General features: G+C 39.2%; 1 protein-coding gene across 2 annotated transcripts in view; it reads left to right on the top strand.

Moving 5' to 3' along the window:
* The window catches only part of SMG1 (SMG1 nonsense mediated mRNA decay associated PI3K related kinase), a 95,999-nt gene that overhangs the window by 64,844 nt on the left and 14,961 nt on the right, over positions 1-16,194 (top strand). For both annotated transcript variants that reach the window (XM_081255521.1, XM_081255520.1), the window contains 16 exons: positions 1,217-1,439; positions 3,984-4,230; positions 4,655-4,884; positions 5,774-6,022; positions 6,515-6,653; positions 6,736-6,845; positions 6,975-7,193; positions 8,705-8,895; positions 9,627-9,799; positions 9,949-10,228; positions 10,681-10,953; positions 11,182-11,416; positions 11,578-11,804; positions 14,064-14,214; positions 14,318-14,507; positions 14,703-15,172. In XM_081255521.1, the coding sequence (XP_081111647.1) occupies positions 1,217-1,439; positions 3,984-4,230; positions 4,655-4,884; positions 5,774-6,022; positions 6,515-6,653; positions 6,736-6,845; positions 6,975-7,193; positions 8,705-8,895; positions 9,627-9,799; positions 9,949-10,228; positions 10,681-10,953; positions 11,182-11,416; positions 11,578-11,804; positions 14,064-14,214; positions 14,318-14,507; positions 14,703-15,172 (3,607 nt within the window). The remainder of the gene's footprint in view (positions 1-1,216; positions 1,440-3,983; positions 4,231-4,654; positions 4,885-5,773; positions 6,023-6,514; positions 6,654-6,735; positions 6,846-6,974; positions 7,194-8,704; positions 8,896-9,626; positions 9,800-9,948; positions 10,229-10,680; positions 10,954-11,181; positions 11,417-11,577; positions 11,805-14,063; positions 14,215-14,317; positions 14,508-14,702; positions 15,173-16,194) is intronic.

Genomic DNA, 16,194 nt, shown 5'->3' on the forward strand with positions numbered 1-16,194 from the left:
TATGCACTCATCTGTCAATGGACACTTGAGTTGCTCTTGTCTTTTGGCTATTGTAAACAATGCTTCTATTAGCATTGCTTTACAAATATCTATTTGAGTCCCTGCTTTTAATTGTGTGTGAGCCAATGGATTTGCTGGGTCAGATAGTAATTCTATGTTTAACTTGTAGAGGAACGGGTAAACTGGGTTCCAATTTCTGCATATCCTTGCCAACATTTGTTATTTTCTGTCTTTTTGATAGTAACATCCTAATGTGTGTGAAATGGTATCTTGTGGCTTTGATTTGCATTCCTCTAATGACTAATACTGTTGAGCATATTTTCATGTACTTATTGACCATTTGTGTATCTCCTTTGGAGAAGTGTCTACTTGAATCCTTTGCCCATTCTTGAACTGGGTTGTTTTATTGTTGTTGAGTTTTAGGGGCTCTCTAAATATTCTGGGTATTAATGCCTTATCATATACATGATTTGCAAATATTTTACCCCTGTTTTATGCATTGTTTTTTTCACTCTCTTGAGTGAAAAAAAAAAATCTTTTTAAAAAAAATTTATTCCTGGCTGTGTTGGGTCTTTGCTGCATGCGGGCTTTCTCTAGTTGCAGAGAGCAGGGGCTACTCTTCGTTGCGGTGCGCGGGCTTCTCATCACAGTGGCTTGTCTTGTTGCGGAGCGTGGGCTTCAGTAGTTGTAGCACATGGGCTCAGTAGTTGTGGCACACGGGGTTAGTTGCTCTGTGGCATGTGGGATCTTCCTGGACCAGGGATCGAACCTGTGTGCCCTGCATTGGCAGGCGGATTCTTAACCACTGCGCCACCAGGGAAGTCCAAAAAAATGTCTTTTGATGCACATAATTTTTTAGTTTTGATGTAGCCCAGTTTATCAATTTTTTCTTTTGTTTTCTTCTAAGAGTTTTAAATAAAGCCTTAGCTTTTATGTTAAGGTCTTTGATCCATCTTGACTTATTTTTTGACATATAGTAAAAGGTAAGAGTTCAGCTTCATTCTTTTGTAAGCAGATATCCAGCTTTCCCAGCACCACTTGTTGAAAAGAGAAGGCGCCTCTTTTATATGCTGGATTTTTTGCAATGCTGTTTTTAGTCAGTTACTTTGCTAATATTTTATTACCTTATTTTGACTATTCGTTGATACTGTTTACTTACACGTGACAATTAAATTGTTCCCTGTTTGTATTGAACACTTTACGTCTTTCTGGTCAGAGAAGAGAAAATTGCAATCATGCGGGAGAAGCACACGGCTTTGATGAAGCCCATTGTGTTTGCTTTGGAGCATGTGAGGAGCATCACGGCGGCCCCTGCAGAAACACCTCATGAAAAGTGGTTTCAGGATAACTACGGTGATGCAATAGAAAATGCCCTAGAAAAACTGAAGACACCATCAAACCCTGCAAAGCCTGGAAGCAGCTGGATTCCATTTAAAGAGGTACAGAAAAATCTCAAGAATGCTACTGAAATAGGAAATTCCCTGAGATGAAAAATTTAAGTAAGGGGACTCTTTTTACTTTGAACACAAGAGAACTTTCTAAGCCCATGGAAGGCAGCCAGTGGTCAGTTGCATGTAAAGAATATAGAGAAAGGTGTTTTCTTCATTTTTAAAAATTTGAGGGTGAGTGGGCCTAGGGTGGCAAACTTTAATCTACTGAGGGTTTATACCAGGGAAGAATGTACTGTAAGAAATTAGGGAAGGAGCTGTGGCCTTGAGCTAAATACTGACTGCCTGCTATATTCTTCTCATAAAAGATTAAGAAATTTAATCTTGGACCTATGTAGTTTTTCTTGGTGGAGTGGTGTTCAGTATTTCTAACAGACAATATTCACATGTAACAACATCAGTTTTTATAAGGAATTCTTTGACAGCAATTCTGCATAGCCTGTTTGAGGGATGATAAGTGTATTTAAATACTTGAGAATCCTTATCTTTTATGTTTTGGTCCCCTTAATTCTGTATGTTCTTTGGTTTTCATCTGTTTCAGCAATAGCACCACTAGTTGGGGGAGCCTGTTTATTTATTTATTTTAAATTTACTTATTTTATTTTTGACTGTGTTGGGTCTTCGTTGTGGTGCGCGGGCTACTCATTGCAGTGGCTTCTCTTGTTGCAGAGCACGGGCTCTAGGCACGTGGGCTTCAGTAGTTGTGGCACGTGGGCTCAGTAGTTGTGGCTCACGGGCTTTAGAGCGCAGGCTCAGTAGTTGTGGCACATGGGCTTAGTTGCTCCGCGGCACGTGGGATCTCCCCTGACCAGGGCTCGAACCCATGTCCCCTGCATTGGCAGGAGGATTCTTAACCACTGCGCCACCAGGGAAGCCCAGGGGGAGCCTATTTAAGCTACCTTGTAGCTTTTTTTCTTATCCCTTCTTTCCCTATCCCTTTCCTATATTGCTCTTAACTGATTTCCTTAACTTTAGTAATGAAAAAACTATTAAAAGATACAGTGTAGAGACAGAAAACACACCTGACTTTAACTAGTAAATGCAAAGTAGAGGAAACTAGAGGAAATGCTCTAACTTCAGGGGAAATGCCTTAGAAGCACAAGATACGAGCACTAACATGAAGGATGAAGTTTATTATGTGTGGCCTAGCCAAAACTTGTTTTCTCGTGTTTCAGCAGTAGTTTCTTGCTTCTTTGTGTTCTTCTCAGTAAGTCAACCAAGAAATCCAGAGGAGGAGACAGGGAGAATACTTTTTTTTAAAATTGAAGTATAGTTGATTTATAATGTGGCGTTACTTTCTGATGTACATCATAGTGACTCTTTTATATATATAGATTTACATTCTTTTTCATATCCTTTTCCATTATGGTTTATCCCAGGATATTGAATATAGTTCCCGGTGCTATATGGTAGGGCCTTGTTGTTCATCCATCCTATGTATACTAGTTTGTATCTGCTGATCCCAGTCCTTCCCCCACCCCCACCCCCTTCCCAGGGGGAATACTTTTTAAAAAACCTGTGTGTGTGTGTGAAATAAGTCACAGAGAAAAATTTTAGAAGTCCTATGTCCCTCCATAATTATATCTCCCTTTCCACAACCACTGCTCTGAATTTTGAATTAATCATTACTTACTTTAAAAAAAACAGTTTTTATTGATACATTTCTAAATGGTATATTGTTTAGCTTCTCCTGTTTTTGAACTTCATATAAATGAGATTATATTGTATGTACATGCATGTGTTTACCACTTCCATAATTGATGGATCAGCATTAGGTTTTTGTTCTTGTTTTTTTTTAATGTCATCCATATTTTATATACAGCTGAACATTGATAGATTATGGGACAGTACCACAGTTTATCCTTTGTCCTGTCAGTGGATACTTGAGGTGTTTCCAGTTGTCTTTTTCCTTTTATGAACAAATGTTGCTAAAGATTGATTTAAAAGTTTTCACATGAAAGCAGAGCCCAGTGTTCATTAAATCAGGTGTAGATTATTGAGTTAGCTACAAGTAGAGATACAGCTATACATGATCCACTCCTGCGAGTTGTTAGAAGAGATTGTGTGTTTTTCTGCATACTTAAAGTAGACAGAGCTCTAAATTGTTACCACATTTTCAGATGGCTTCCTTAAGGGTGTGTCTACCTGACAGCCAATAGCTGGCTATATATCTTGCTCTGTTGCAAGGACTGAAGTGACTTGTTTGGGCATTGATTGGACATAGCTTAACAGTGGGGAATTTGCTACAAGCCTTGAATTTTGTGATCACAGTAGTGATTTCTTTCCATCTGCTATGATTTCATTGCATATTTGTACAGAGGAGGTGGGAGAGGTCTGAACAAAGTAGAAATCACCTAGAGCATATCAGCACACCAGTGTTTCCCCTCCCAGGATGGCCCAAATGTGTAACATCAAATTCAATGTAAGAACTGGACAGGAGGTGTTTGTATTTTAAATTTATCTTTAAGCCAGATTGAATGTAGAAGAAAATAAGTGTTGTAATGGTATTGTAAACTTTTCCTATCTTAAATATAGATAATGCTGAGTTTGCAACAGAGAGCACAGAAACGTGCAAGTTACATCTTGCGTCTTGAAGAAATCAGCCCATGGCTGGCTGCCATGACTAACACTGAAATTGCTCTTCCTGGAGAAGTCTCAGCCAGAGACACTGTCACAATCCACAGTGTGGGTGGAACCATCACAATCTTACCTACCAAAACCAAGCCAAAGAAACTTCTCTTTCTCGGATCAGATGGGAAGAGCTATCCTTATCTTTTTAAAGGTGAGATTTAAAAGAAGAATATTTGTCTGATTATTAACACTGTGTGTGTGTGTGTGTGTGTGTGTGTTAGGATTGTTTTAGGTGAGTATCTATATGTCGTGAATAGCCTGGAGTATCCTGTATTTTGTTAGAAGTGGTTGGAGGCTGTGTGGTATGATTTTCCATTGCTTCCTCTCTTCTTGCTTATGAACTTATACAAGCAGGGCAACTGAGGTACAGCTAATAATGCTAGTATCTAATACCTTGTGACTGAATAGAATGTTCTCTAATGCTCTCATTGTGCTTCTTTGGCTGTCAGTTCTTGACTGCTGTTGCTAATTGAGAGGAACACAAAAAAGTGGTATGTTTCCAGTCCCATTCCCATCCCATTGCGCTTCACCCCATCTGGTCACCTACTCTAGCTACTTTAATTTTGTTTCCATAGGATTGGAGGATTTACATCTGGATGAGAGAATAATGCAATTTCTGTCTATTGTAAATACTATGTTTGCTACAATCAATCGCCAGGAAACACCCCGTTTCCATGCTCGACACTATTCTGTAACACCACTAGGAACTCGATCAGGCCTAATCCAGTGGGTGGATGGAGCCACACCCTTATTTGGTCTTTACAAACGATGGCAACAACGGGAAGCTGCCTTACAAGCACAAAAGGTTGATTAAAATTAAAATATGTGCCTTTATTTGAATGTTAATAAACAAGTATATATATTAGTCTGTTCTCTGTGACATATTGCTATTCTTACTGCCCTTGAGGTTTTTTCCAAGTTTATAAGAGTTAAAGAAGGAATAGACACAACTTTAAATTTGGAGTTAATCACTGTGGCATCCTATTTTGTACCAGTGAAATTTATTATGATTTAGAACAGTTCTTTAGAATTCATTTTAGCTGAGTATCTGAGTGCTTAGTGTATATGACAGGAGTAGTACTAAGTACTACAGATAAGAAGATAAATTTTTAAACAGTCACAACTTCAGGTTCCAACATCTAGACAAATAAAATGAATCTAAGTAGGGTAGGTATGGGAAGGAGCAAGAGTTTGAAAGCCTTCAAATTTTTTTAGGTAGGCCTAGGAGACTACAGAACAGGTACTGAGGAGGTGAATTGGAGGTGGAATTAGAGAAGGGCTATTTAAATTTTTGTCTAAGGTGTTTCTGAATATCTGTTGTTAATTTTACATTGATTAAGTCATATTGGTGAAGAATGAAATATGTGCAGTAAATGAGTGATAAATTTTAAACAGAATTATGTGTTACAAAGAAGAATGTAACTTGGATGTTGAGCTTGAATTGAACCTCAAGAAAATATAACAGTAGACAGAGTTTTCAATAAAGTAGTAATACCAAATTAAGAAAATGATATGTAGATTTGTAAGAAAGATGCATAGTCCAGACGACTTGGCTATTTGATGGATGAGATTTAGCTAGCTAAGTAGAGAGTTCCGCTGAAAAACCAGTTTTTAAAATACCACTTTATATTCAAGGTAATCTTTATCCTTATTTAAACAAAGTTGATCTTTCCTTAAAAAAATTTTTTTTAAAGGCCCAAGATTCCTACCAAACTCCTCAGAATCCTGGAATTGTACCCCGTCCTAGTGAACTTTATTATAGTAAAATTAGTCCTGCTTTGAAAGCAGTTGGACTTAGTCTGGATGTGTCCCGACGGGATTGGCCTCTTCATGTGATGAAGGCAGTATTAGAAGAGTTAATGGAGGCCACGCCCCCAAATCTCCTTGCTAAAGAGCTTTGGTCATCTTGCACCACCCCTGATGAATGGTGGAGAGTCACACAGGTATGTGTTTTGTTTTAGACTATCATCAGTAGTATTGTTTCTTTGCCTGCTTCCTGTCTTGTCTTGTTCACCCTCCTCCTGCCTCCCTCCAGACTTGGTAGTTTGAGACCTGCATTTGAATCTTATATTACATTTATTTTTATGAGGCATAGCCATGACTGTATGAAGGCAGAATGGAGGGGATTATGGATGAAATGAAAAGGAGAATAAAAACTTTAGAAAGGGAAAAACTAGAGAGGCTGAAGAATAGTTGTTCTGTTTTTTTAAATCCTGCATTCTGATAGTGATTAAGTAGGACCAACCCGTGTCGTATGCTGCTGCTCAGTGCAGGGTTTCTGTGACCATGTGCAGCGTCCCTGCAGAGCGCTAGCTATTTATTTAGAAATAAGGGAGTAGGATTATGGAGGTTTGTAAATTTTAGAGAATAAAGTCCATGTTGGAAGGAAATTTGCTAATGATGCTTAACTTGCTCCCCCATCCCCTCTTCTTTAGTCTTATGCCAGATCTACTGCAGTCATGTCTATGGTCGGATATATAATTGGCCTTGGAGATAGACATCTGGATAATGTTCTCATAGATATGACGACTGGAGAGGTTGTTCACATAGATTACAATGTTTGCTTTGAAAAAGGTAAAATTAAAGTGGACTTTTTATATGAGGGTCGAATTTATTTTGGTGAAAGGACAAAAATATAATGATTTGTCTTTTCAAGGTAAAAGCCTTAGAGTTCCTGAGAAAGTACCTTTTCGAATGACACAGAACATTGAAACAGCACTGGGTGTAACTGGAGTAGAAGGTGTTTTTAGGCTTTCATGTGAGCAGGTATGTGGTTTTTTTTTCTCTTACACCTCTTAGTGTACCTGTTTAAATCAACAAATCCTTTGGAATGAAAAACTACATTTTAATGAGGAAACTTGTGGCAAAACTTAATTAAAAGTCTTCTGAAAACAGGTTCTACACATTATGCGGCGTGGCAGAGAGACTCTGCTGACGCTGCTAGAGGCCTTTGTGTATGACCCCCTGGTGGACTGGACAGCTGGGGGTGAGGCCGGGTTTGCTGGTGCCGTCTATGGTGGAGGGGGCCAGCAGGCCGAGAGCAAGCAGAGCAAGAGAGAGATGGAACGAGAGATCACTCGCAGCCTTTTTTCTTCGAGAGTAGCTGAAATTAAGGTGAGGCCAATGATAATAAGTCATCGTCATCTTTTGGTTAATAGTTAACGTGTCCAGGACTTCCCTGGTGGCACAGTGGTTAAGGCTCCGCCCTCCCAATGCAGGGGGCCCAGGTTCGACCCCTGGTCTGGGAACTAGATCCCACATGCATGCCACAACTAAGGAGCCCGCCTGCCACAACTAAGACCTGATGCAACCAAATTAAAAAAAAAAAAAAAAATAGTTAACACGTCCAGGGAATTCTGTGGCAGTGCAGTGGTTAGGACTCGGCGCTTTCACTGCCGGGGCCTAGGTTCCAGCCCTGGTCGGGGAACTAAGATCCCTCAAGTTGAGTGGCACGTCCAAAAAAAAAAGAGTTAACATGTCCATAAAAAACTTGAGTGGGGCTTCCCTGGTGGCGCAGTGGTTGAGAGTCCGCCTGCTGATGCAGGGGACACGGGTTCGTGCCCTGGTCCGGGAAGATCCCACATGCCGCGGAGCGGCTAGGCCCGTGAGCCATGGCCGCTGAGCCTGCGCGTCCGGAGCCTGTGCTCCGCAACGGGAGAGGCCACAACAGCGAGAGGCCCGCATACTGAAAGAAAAAAAAAAAAAAAAAAACTTGAGTGAAACTTTTTCTTTTCTTTTTTTTTTTTTTAAATTAATTAATTTATTTTTGGCTGCATTGGGTCTTCGTTGCTGTGCACGGGCTTTCTCTAGTTGCGGCGAGCAGGGCTACTCTTCGTTGCGGTGCACGGGCTTCTCATTGCAGTGGCTTCTGTTGTTGCAGAGAACGGGCTCTAGGCACGTGGGCTTCAGTAGTTGTGGCACATGGGCTCAGTAGCTGTGGCTCGTGGGCTCTAGAGCGCAGGCTCAGTAGTTGTGGCGCATGGACTTAGTTGCTCCGTGGCATGTGGGATCTTCCCGGACCAGGGCTTGAACCCGTGTCCCCTGCATTGGCAGGTGGATTCTTAACCACTGTGCCCCCAGGGAAGTCCAAGAGTGAAACTTTTTCTAAAAATTGGTTTTATACGACTGTAGTGTATAAAACTGAAATGGCAGCGAAGTAAGGCGCAGTTTGCTGTGATCTTTCACTAAGAAATGCTCCCATGCAAAGACACAATCACTCTCACACATGGGAGGTGGGTTAATGATTTGAAAAAATTATACCTTTCTTAATAGACTGAAAAGTGTTTACCAATGAGGATTTTAAGTGTTCTTTACTTGGATAGCCTCCCTCCTTCTTGATTTTAATATCGTGGTAGCCAGTGATGCTAATCTTGTTTTGTGTGGCGTCTTGGTAACTGCGTGTTATTGTGGAATTGAGTCTTCATTTATGGCTGTTTGAATTGACCCACATTAGTTATCTTATTAAAAATATGGGTGATGCCATCACACACACACACCCCAGCTTTGTTGAGATTTAATAGAGTAACATGTGCAGAATGTCCTTCTAACATGATCCTTCTGACAGACATCATCATATCTCATAGTCAGCCCTATATAAGAATCTTCCTAATAATGTCTTTTTACAGGTGAACTGGTTTAAGAATAGGGACGAGATGCTGGTTGTACTTCCCAAGCTGGACAGCAGTTTAGATGAATACCTGAGCTTGCAAGAGCAACTAACAGATGTGGAAAAACTGCAGGGCAAACTGTTGGAAGAAATAGAGTTTCTAGAAGGAGCTGAAGGAGTGGATCATCCTTCTCATACTCTGCAACACAGGTTTAAAACAAGTGTTGAACTCTTACTTCTAAAGATATGCCATTAAGGATAATTTTCATATTTTTGTGTAAACATTGTCAACTTGAACTAGAATTATTGCAGCAACTCAGATAAATAAAGCTCTCCCAGGAACTGCAGTTTCAAAGCGTTAATAAAGCAGAATTCACTTAAATTTTCTGCTTTGTTATATTTAATTTAAATGTTTGAGTAACTATGGGAGATGGTGGACATGGTGGTTAGAACACTGAACTTGGATTCAGAAAACCTGGGGTTTGGTTTTCTCTCTGCAGTTTGTATCTGAATCGTTATTCATTTGTACAGTGGATCTTGTCTACTTGGCTGAGTTTTTTTGAGCGTTAAACTAAAGTGATCTAAGTGAATGAACCTTGCACAGAGCAGCTGCCCAGCTCAGTGAAGGGTGGTTAAATGTACAAGTGCCAAACACTGCCAGAGACGCTGGGATTATGGAGACCTGTCAAGTCTCAGTCTTCCATACTTCAAATAACTCGTAACCCTGGCAAATGTGGTAGAATTTTATTTAAAATGTTCTGAGTGTAGTTAGGGAACTCTGTAGGGTCAGGAAAAACCAGAGAAGGAAAGGACATTTGAGCAGTGCCCTCAAGATTGAAAAGGAGCTTACCAGGCAGTCCAAGTGTAAGCAGAATGTACTTTCAGGGTGATGAAAGTCCACAGAAGAAAGAAGAGCAATCACAATGTTTTCCTTCCATTAGGTATTCTGAACACACTCAACTACAGACTCAGCAAAGAGCTGTTCAGGAAGCAATCCAGGTGAAGCTGAATGAATTTGAACAGTGGATCACACATTATCAGGCTGCATTCAATAATTTAGAAGCAACACAACTGGCAAGTTTGCTTCAGGAGATAAGCACACAAATGGACCTTGGTATGGATTGACTTATTTTAGATGTACCTGTGAGCATGTGGGTTTTGTTGTTGTTGTGTTCATGTGTGGAGTTCTGGTTTGTACTCCCTTTCAGTGACTGCTGATTTGAAATGGTTTCATTGTGATCAATAATTATCTGTTACCCAAAGGTCCTCCAAGCTATGTGCCAGCAACAGCCTTTCTGCAGAATGCTGGCCAGGCCCACTTGATCAGCCAGTGTGAGCAGCTGGAGGGGGAAGTCGGTACCCTCCTGCAGCAGAGGCGCTCAGTGCTGCGAGGCTGTCTGGAGCAGCTGCACCACTATGCAACCGTAGCTCTGCAGTATCCAAAGGCTATATTTCAGAAACATCGAATCGAGCAATGGAAAACCTGGATGGAAGAGCTCATCTGTAACACCACAGTAGAGCGCTGTCAGGAACTCTACAGGAAGTAAGTTTGATCACTCTCCATTTTCTTTACTTCTCATTGGGACTGGAAGCAAAGTTGTGTTCATGTTTTTAATTGCATAGTATTTTATTTTTCTGAAAGAAATGATTGATAGATGGAATTTGAACAGAGTCACTTTTCTCTTGGTTTTAAGAGGGTTTGAGCTCATGTTTTCCTTTAAAAGACAGTGTGTTTTTCCTAATTGATTAAAATGTATCCCAGTGTAAGCATGGTTGGATCAGGGTAAAGAGAGCTGAATTCAAATATTGATTCTATCGCTCACTAACAAGTTATCTTAGGAAGTTACTTTCGCTTTCGAGACCTTTTCTGTAAAATGGAAATAATGATTTCTACTCTTCAAGGTTGGAAGATCAAATTCAGTATTCCATATTGTCTTTTTTCATATTTTGTAAGGCGTGAACTTTCTTTACAAGCACCTCTTTCTCTGTTTACAGATACGAAGTGCAGTATGCGCCCCAGCCACCCCCAACAGTGTGTCAGTTCATCACTGCCACTGAGATGACCCTGCAGCGGTACGCAACAGACATAAACAGCCGTCTTATTAGACAGGTGGAACGCTTGAAACAGGAAGCTGTCACCGTACCTGTTTGTGAAGATCAGTTGAAAGAAATTGAACGTTGTATCAAAGTTTTCCTTCACGAGAATGGAGAGGAAGGATCTTTGAGTCTAGCAAGTGTTATTATTTCTGCCCTTTGTACCCTCACAAGGTGAGTTAGCTGACCACATAGTGAGACCATTTCATTGTCTTGCGAACATTGATGCTTATGGAGAGTTCATGTGTCTTTTGTTTGATCCCAAACTTAAGATATCCTTTTTCTTTCATTAGTCTTGCTCGGTGTAAGACTGCTTTATTTCCTTTCAGATTTTGAGGTATCCCATTTATGTGTGCTTAGCTAAGTCAGTTTCACTGTACAAATATTTATCTCATTTTTTAGGCGTAACCTAATGATGGAAGGTGCAGCTTCGAGTGCTGGAGAGCAGCTGGTTGATCTGACTTCTCGCGATGGAGCCTGGTTCTTGGAGGAGCTCTGCAGTATGAGTGGAAATGTCACATGCCTTGTTCAGTTACTGAAGCAGTGTCACCTAGTGCCACAAGACTTAGACATTCCTAACCCCATGGAAGCATCGGAGGCAGTTCACTTAGCTAATGGTGTATACACCTCACTTCAGGTGAGTGCTTCTAAATTAGCTTAAATTTTAGAAGTTAGTTTTAGGTATTGAACGTTGTATTTCTCATCTCTGGGTCCAAAAAGTGATTTGACTTCCTCCCTTTTAATGTTGCTTTCTCTAAACTCAGAAAGCATTAAAATATGTTTCTCACATATTTATAGGAATTAAATTCAAATTTCCGGCAAATCATATTTCCAGAAGCACTGAGATGTTTAATGAAAGGAGAATACACATTAGAAAGTATGCTTCATGAACTGGACAGTCTTATTGAGCAGACAACTGATGGTGTTCCTCTGCAGACTCTAGTTGAATCTCTTCAAGCCTATTTAAGAAATGCAGCTATGGGACTTGAGGAAGAAACACATGCTCATTACATCGATGTTGCCAGGCAAGTGAATGCTAAGCTGTGTTCTCTTTTCTTGTGAAAGAGATGGGTAGCCAGATAAAAGTTTTTTGAGTTCTTATTTTACTGTAAGCTTACTTTTAATTTTCAGAGCAGATACATATATATAAGCATTTATAAGTAATGTCTTTTGAAAAAAAACTTTTATTTTGGGGGAATTCCCTGGTGATCCAGTGGTTAGGACTCTGCGCTTTCAGTGCTGAGGGCATGGGTTCAATCCCTGGTTGGGAGCTAAGACCTTGTGAGCCTTGAGGCAGGGCCAAAACAAACAAACAAAAAACCCTTTTATTTGGAAATAATTACAGACTCATAGGAAGTTGTGTTAAAAAAAAAAAAGTGTGCAGGGAGGTCTTGTGTACCCTTCATTCCTCCTGCAGTGTAGCATCTTGCATACCTATGGTACAGTAGCAACACCGTGACATTGACATCGGTACAGTCCACAGAGCTTACTCAGATTTCACCAGTTACACATGCACTCATTTGTGTGTGTGTGTGTAGGGCTGTAGTTTCACCATACATATGCACACACACAAAGTAGAGTGTGGTACTTTTTAAGCCAGCCCTTGGAACTCCATGGAAGCATCTGAGCCAGTTTAGTTAACTAGTGGAGTATACACCTAATTTCAGATGAACACTTTTAAGTTAGCTTAAGTTTTATAAGTTTGTTTTAGGTATTGAACATTGTATTTCTCGACTCTTAAATCTAGGGTAACAGTTTGACTTTGGAACCTGTAGAGGTTGGGCAGTTTCTCCAGGCTTGCACTGTACCCAAAGCTAAGCCCTACCCTTTGTGCTTTGTGACTCAAGGCCTCTTTCTTTGGCATTCTGATGTCCAGTTACCTTCAGAAGGTATAATTGAGAGAGTAGAAATGAATTGATCCACCATACTTCCTCCCATGGGAAAATTCCAAGATACAAGAAAGTAGAATAGTGTATAATGAACCTCCATTTTACCAACTTCAGTAATTATCTGTACCTGGTTAATCTCTCTCTGTTTTTCTTGCACCTGTTTAATCTTGTTTAAATTGTACTGCTCCAGTTATTTTGAAGCAAATACCTTTTCATTCTTAAACTGAGGGAAGTATATATCTAAAATGTAAACTTATTTTTCTTAATTTATGGTGCCTTATTTCACCAAAAAGGGTAAGGGTAACAACTCCTTAATGTTTTCTTTTATGTTGCATTCAAAATTTTCCTATTGTTTCTTTGTAGTTGTTTTACCATAAAATTTAAAAAATAATTGCAATCAATATAGCATAAACATAAATGTCAGCTAAATAGTGATTTAGATTATTTGCACAAGAGCTTTATCATAAAATTTCTAACATTATTTTAAAACTTAGATGCTAAATCTATACACTTTTCTTCCTCACAAAATTTTAGCCTTTATTTTCCCTTAATATCTAATCTAGATTCCCTTTACTGTCAAATGGAGGAATGTTTACTTCCATGTATGCATTGGGTTACAGACTTCATGTGTGATTCTGTTACAGCCTGTGTGTATCTTGTGTTAGAGAAACTTTTTGGTAATCTCAAGGAAAACTTTATACCATCATGCAGCTCTTTTTCCATTAGAAATTTCTCGGGTAGCCTAAATTTTAAATTCTCTTAATAATTCCTAATCGTTTTCTAGCTATTTATGTGTGTGTGATAAAGTTAAAAATCTAGTTAACATTAGTTTTACTGATAGTATTCATAGGTACTGGGAATTGTATTTTTGCTTTTTTATATAAAATGTTTAGAATAGTGCTTGGATATATAAACACTACGCACGTTCTTAATTTAATGGTAATGTGAAAGGCAAATTTCTGAAGACCTACCTTCAAACTATGCATTATTCGAAACTCAGCATGCCAAAAAGGATAGGTATTTCCATTTACTGTCTGTAGCTGGCTCTGCCATGTGACAGTAGTGTGAACATACTTGACAACCTTTGCTATAGGTCCACCAGCGTTAGAACTGTGTGATTCTCGACATTAAAAAAAAAATACTGGCATTTTATATTATTTTACATTCTGTGTATAAAGTGAGACTGTAATATTTTATATAGTCTTTTTAAAATGTCATAGCTCACATTTGCATAAAATTTACTCACATTAATGATGGGTAATAACACTCCTTCCTTCATACAGAGACTTTTCCCCTAGACTCCACATACTAGCTGTAAGACTTGTTGATCTTACGTTTTCCCCCAAATTTAATACTCTTCAGCGAGGGTTTTAACTCCCTTTTCTTTTCCTCTAGAATGCTTCATGCTCAATATGGTGAATTAATCCAACCAAGAAATGGTTCAGTTGATGAAACACCAAAAATGTCAGCTGGCCAGATGCTTTTGGTAGCATTTGATGGCATGTTTGCCCAAGTTGAGACTGCTTTTGGCTTATTAGTTGAAAAGGTAAATATTGACCTGGTTTTATGAATAAATGCAAGTGTAGGAAAGTAGTTGTTCAGTGTGTGAAGAGTGAAGAAGTGAACTTGCTTTTCTTTCATTTACATAGCTAAATAAGATGGAAATTCCTATAGCTTGGCGAAAGATTGACATTATAAGGGAAGCCAGGAGCACCCAAGTCAATTTTTTTGATGATGATAATCACCGACAGGTGCTTGAAGAGATTTTCTTTCTAAAACGACTACAGACAATTAAGGAGTTCTTCAGGCTCTGTGGTACCTTTTCTAAAACTTTGTCAGGTAATATTTCACTCTTAGACAAGCTGGGTTTAGTTGTGTAGTACTTTGGAGGGGGACAGGATAGAGTAGGCTTAATTTAATTGTAAATTAAATTAAAATACTAAGTTCATGTAATCTTCAAGTTTTTAAATAAGCAGCATTATTACCTTATTTTAGTGTTGCATGAAATACTGAAAGAAAAATTTCCTTTTTTAGGATCAAGTTCACTTGAAGATCAGAATACTGTAAATGGGCCTGTACAGATTGTCAATGTGAAAACCCTTTTTAGAAACTCTTGTTTCAGTGAAGACCAGATGGCCAAACCGATCAAAGCATTCACAGCTGACTTTGTGCGGCAGCTCCTGATTGGACTCCCGAACCAAGCCTTGGGCCTCACGCTGTGCAGCTTCATCAGTGCTCTAGGGGTAGACATTATTGCTCAAGTGGAGGCAAAGGATTTTGGTGCTGAAAGCAAAGTTTCAGTTGATGATCTGTGTAAAAAAGCAGTGGAGCACAACATCCAGATCGGGAAGTTCTCTCAGCTGGTCATGAACAGGGCGACTGTGCTGGCGAGCTCCTACGACACTGCCTGGAAGAAGCACGACTTGGTGCGCAGGCTGGAGACGAGCATCTCCTCCTGTAAGACAAGCCTACAGCGCGTTCAGTTGCATATCGCCATGTTTCAAGTTAGTACTTCTCTTTATAAAGGGGTTTTTCCTCAATGTAGAAATTTGAAAAGCTGGGGGAATTAATACAGAATAGTATAAAGAAGAGAAAATTGTAAACTTCCTGAATTGTGCCAGCCCAGAGCAAACATCGAAATGCTTTAGCATTCCAGTGCTGTCTTTCCAATTATTCCTTGTTTCTCTTTTACGTAGTTGAGATCATTTTGTGTTCATGGTTTGTGTCCTTTGAATTAGTTTCCATCAGAGTTGTATGGTTAGTGTTATCATTAAGTATTACTTGTAAATGTAATTTCTCACAGTTGAATTTATTCGTTAGGTGGATATGCCTTCTGTACTGTCTTAACATAATTATTTCTAAAGTGACTTCTGTTGCCCTGATTCTCTAAGCTCTGTGCATACATTGGTCATCACCTGGGAACTGTTTTTTAGAAGCCTATTTTTGTCCTTGTTTGTTTAGAGGCAGTATGACAGGCTTTGGGGGAGTGAGATGGATTTGGATTCAGGTATATGAACTTAAGTTTAACTTCCTTTAAGGTCTGATTTCCTTACTTGTAGAATGGGGACAGTATCTCTCTAAAATGTTGATGACTGTGCAGGTTAAAAATGATGATTTGTGTAAGACACTAAGCACGGTATAAATTATAGCTATTTTTCTTCTTTCTTTATTTCAAATATAGGCTTCAGTATTGTCAGTAGCTTCAGACAGGTTGTCACTCATGGAGTAATATTGGGGGACTACATTATCCTGGGATCTGTTTTGGCACAAACACTGGTTACTTTGTATCATTTATATTGAAGCTACTTCCCAAGAGTGGAATTGGTGGGGCATGGAACCAGTGTATTTCCTTCTCTTTGCAGTTTTATCATTAGCTGTTTTCTTACCTCATAAGAAAAGTAATTTATTCAAATTCTGAAGTTGCATTTATTATATATTAACAGTCCTTCCAGCGCATTGGGATTTTTTGGTATTTATTTTACTTCTAAAAAATATAATGTTGAAAAGTTTTATTATTTAATACATT

Source organism: Mesoplodon bidens (assembly GCF_964165515.1).
Source record: "Mesoplodon bidens genome assembly, chromosome: 15".
NCBI classification, from domain to species: domain Eukaryota; kingdom Metazoa; phylum Chordata; class Mammalia; order Artiodactyla; family Ziphiidae; genus Mesoplodon; species Mesoplodon bidens.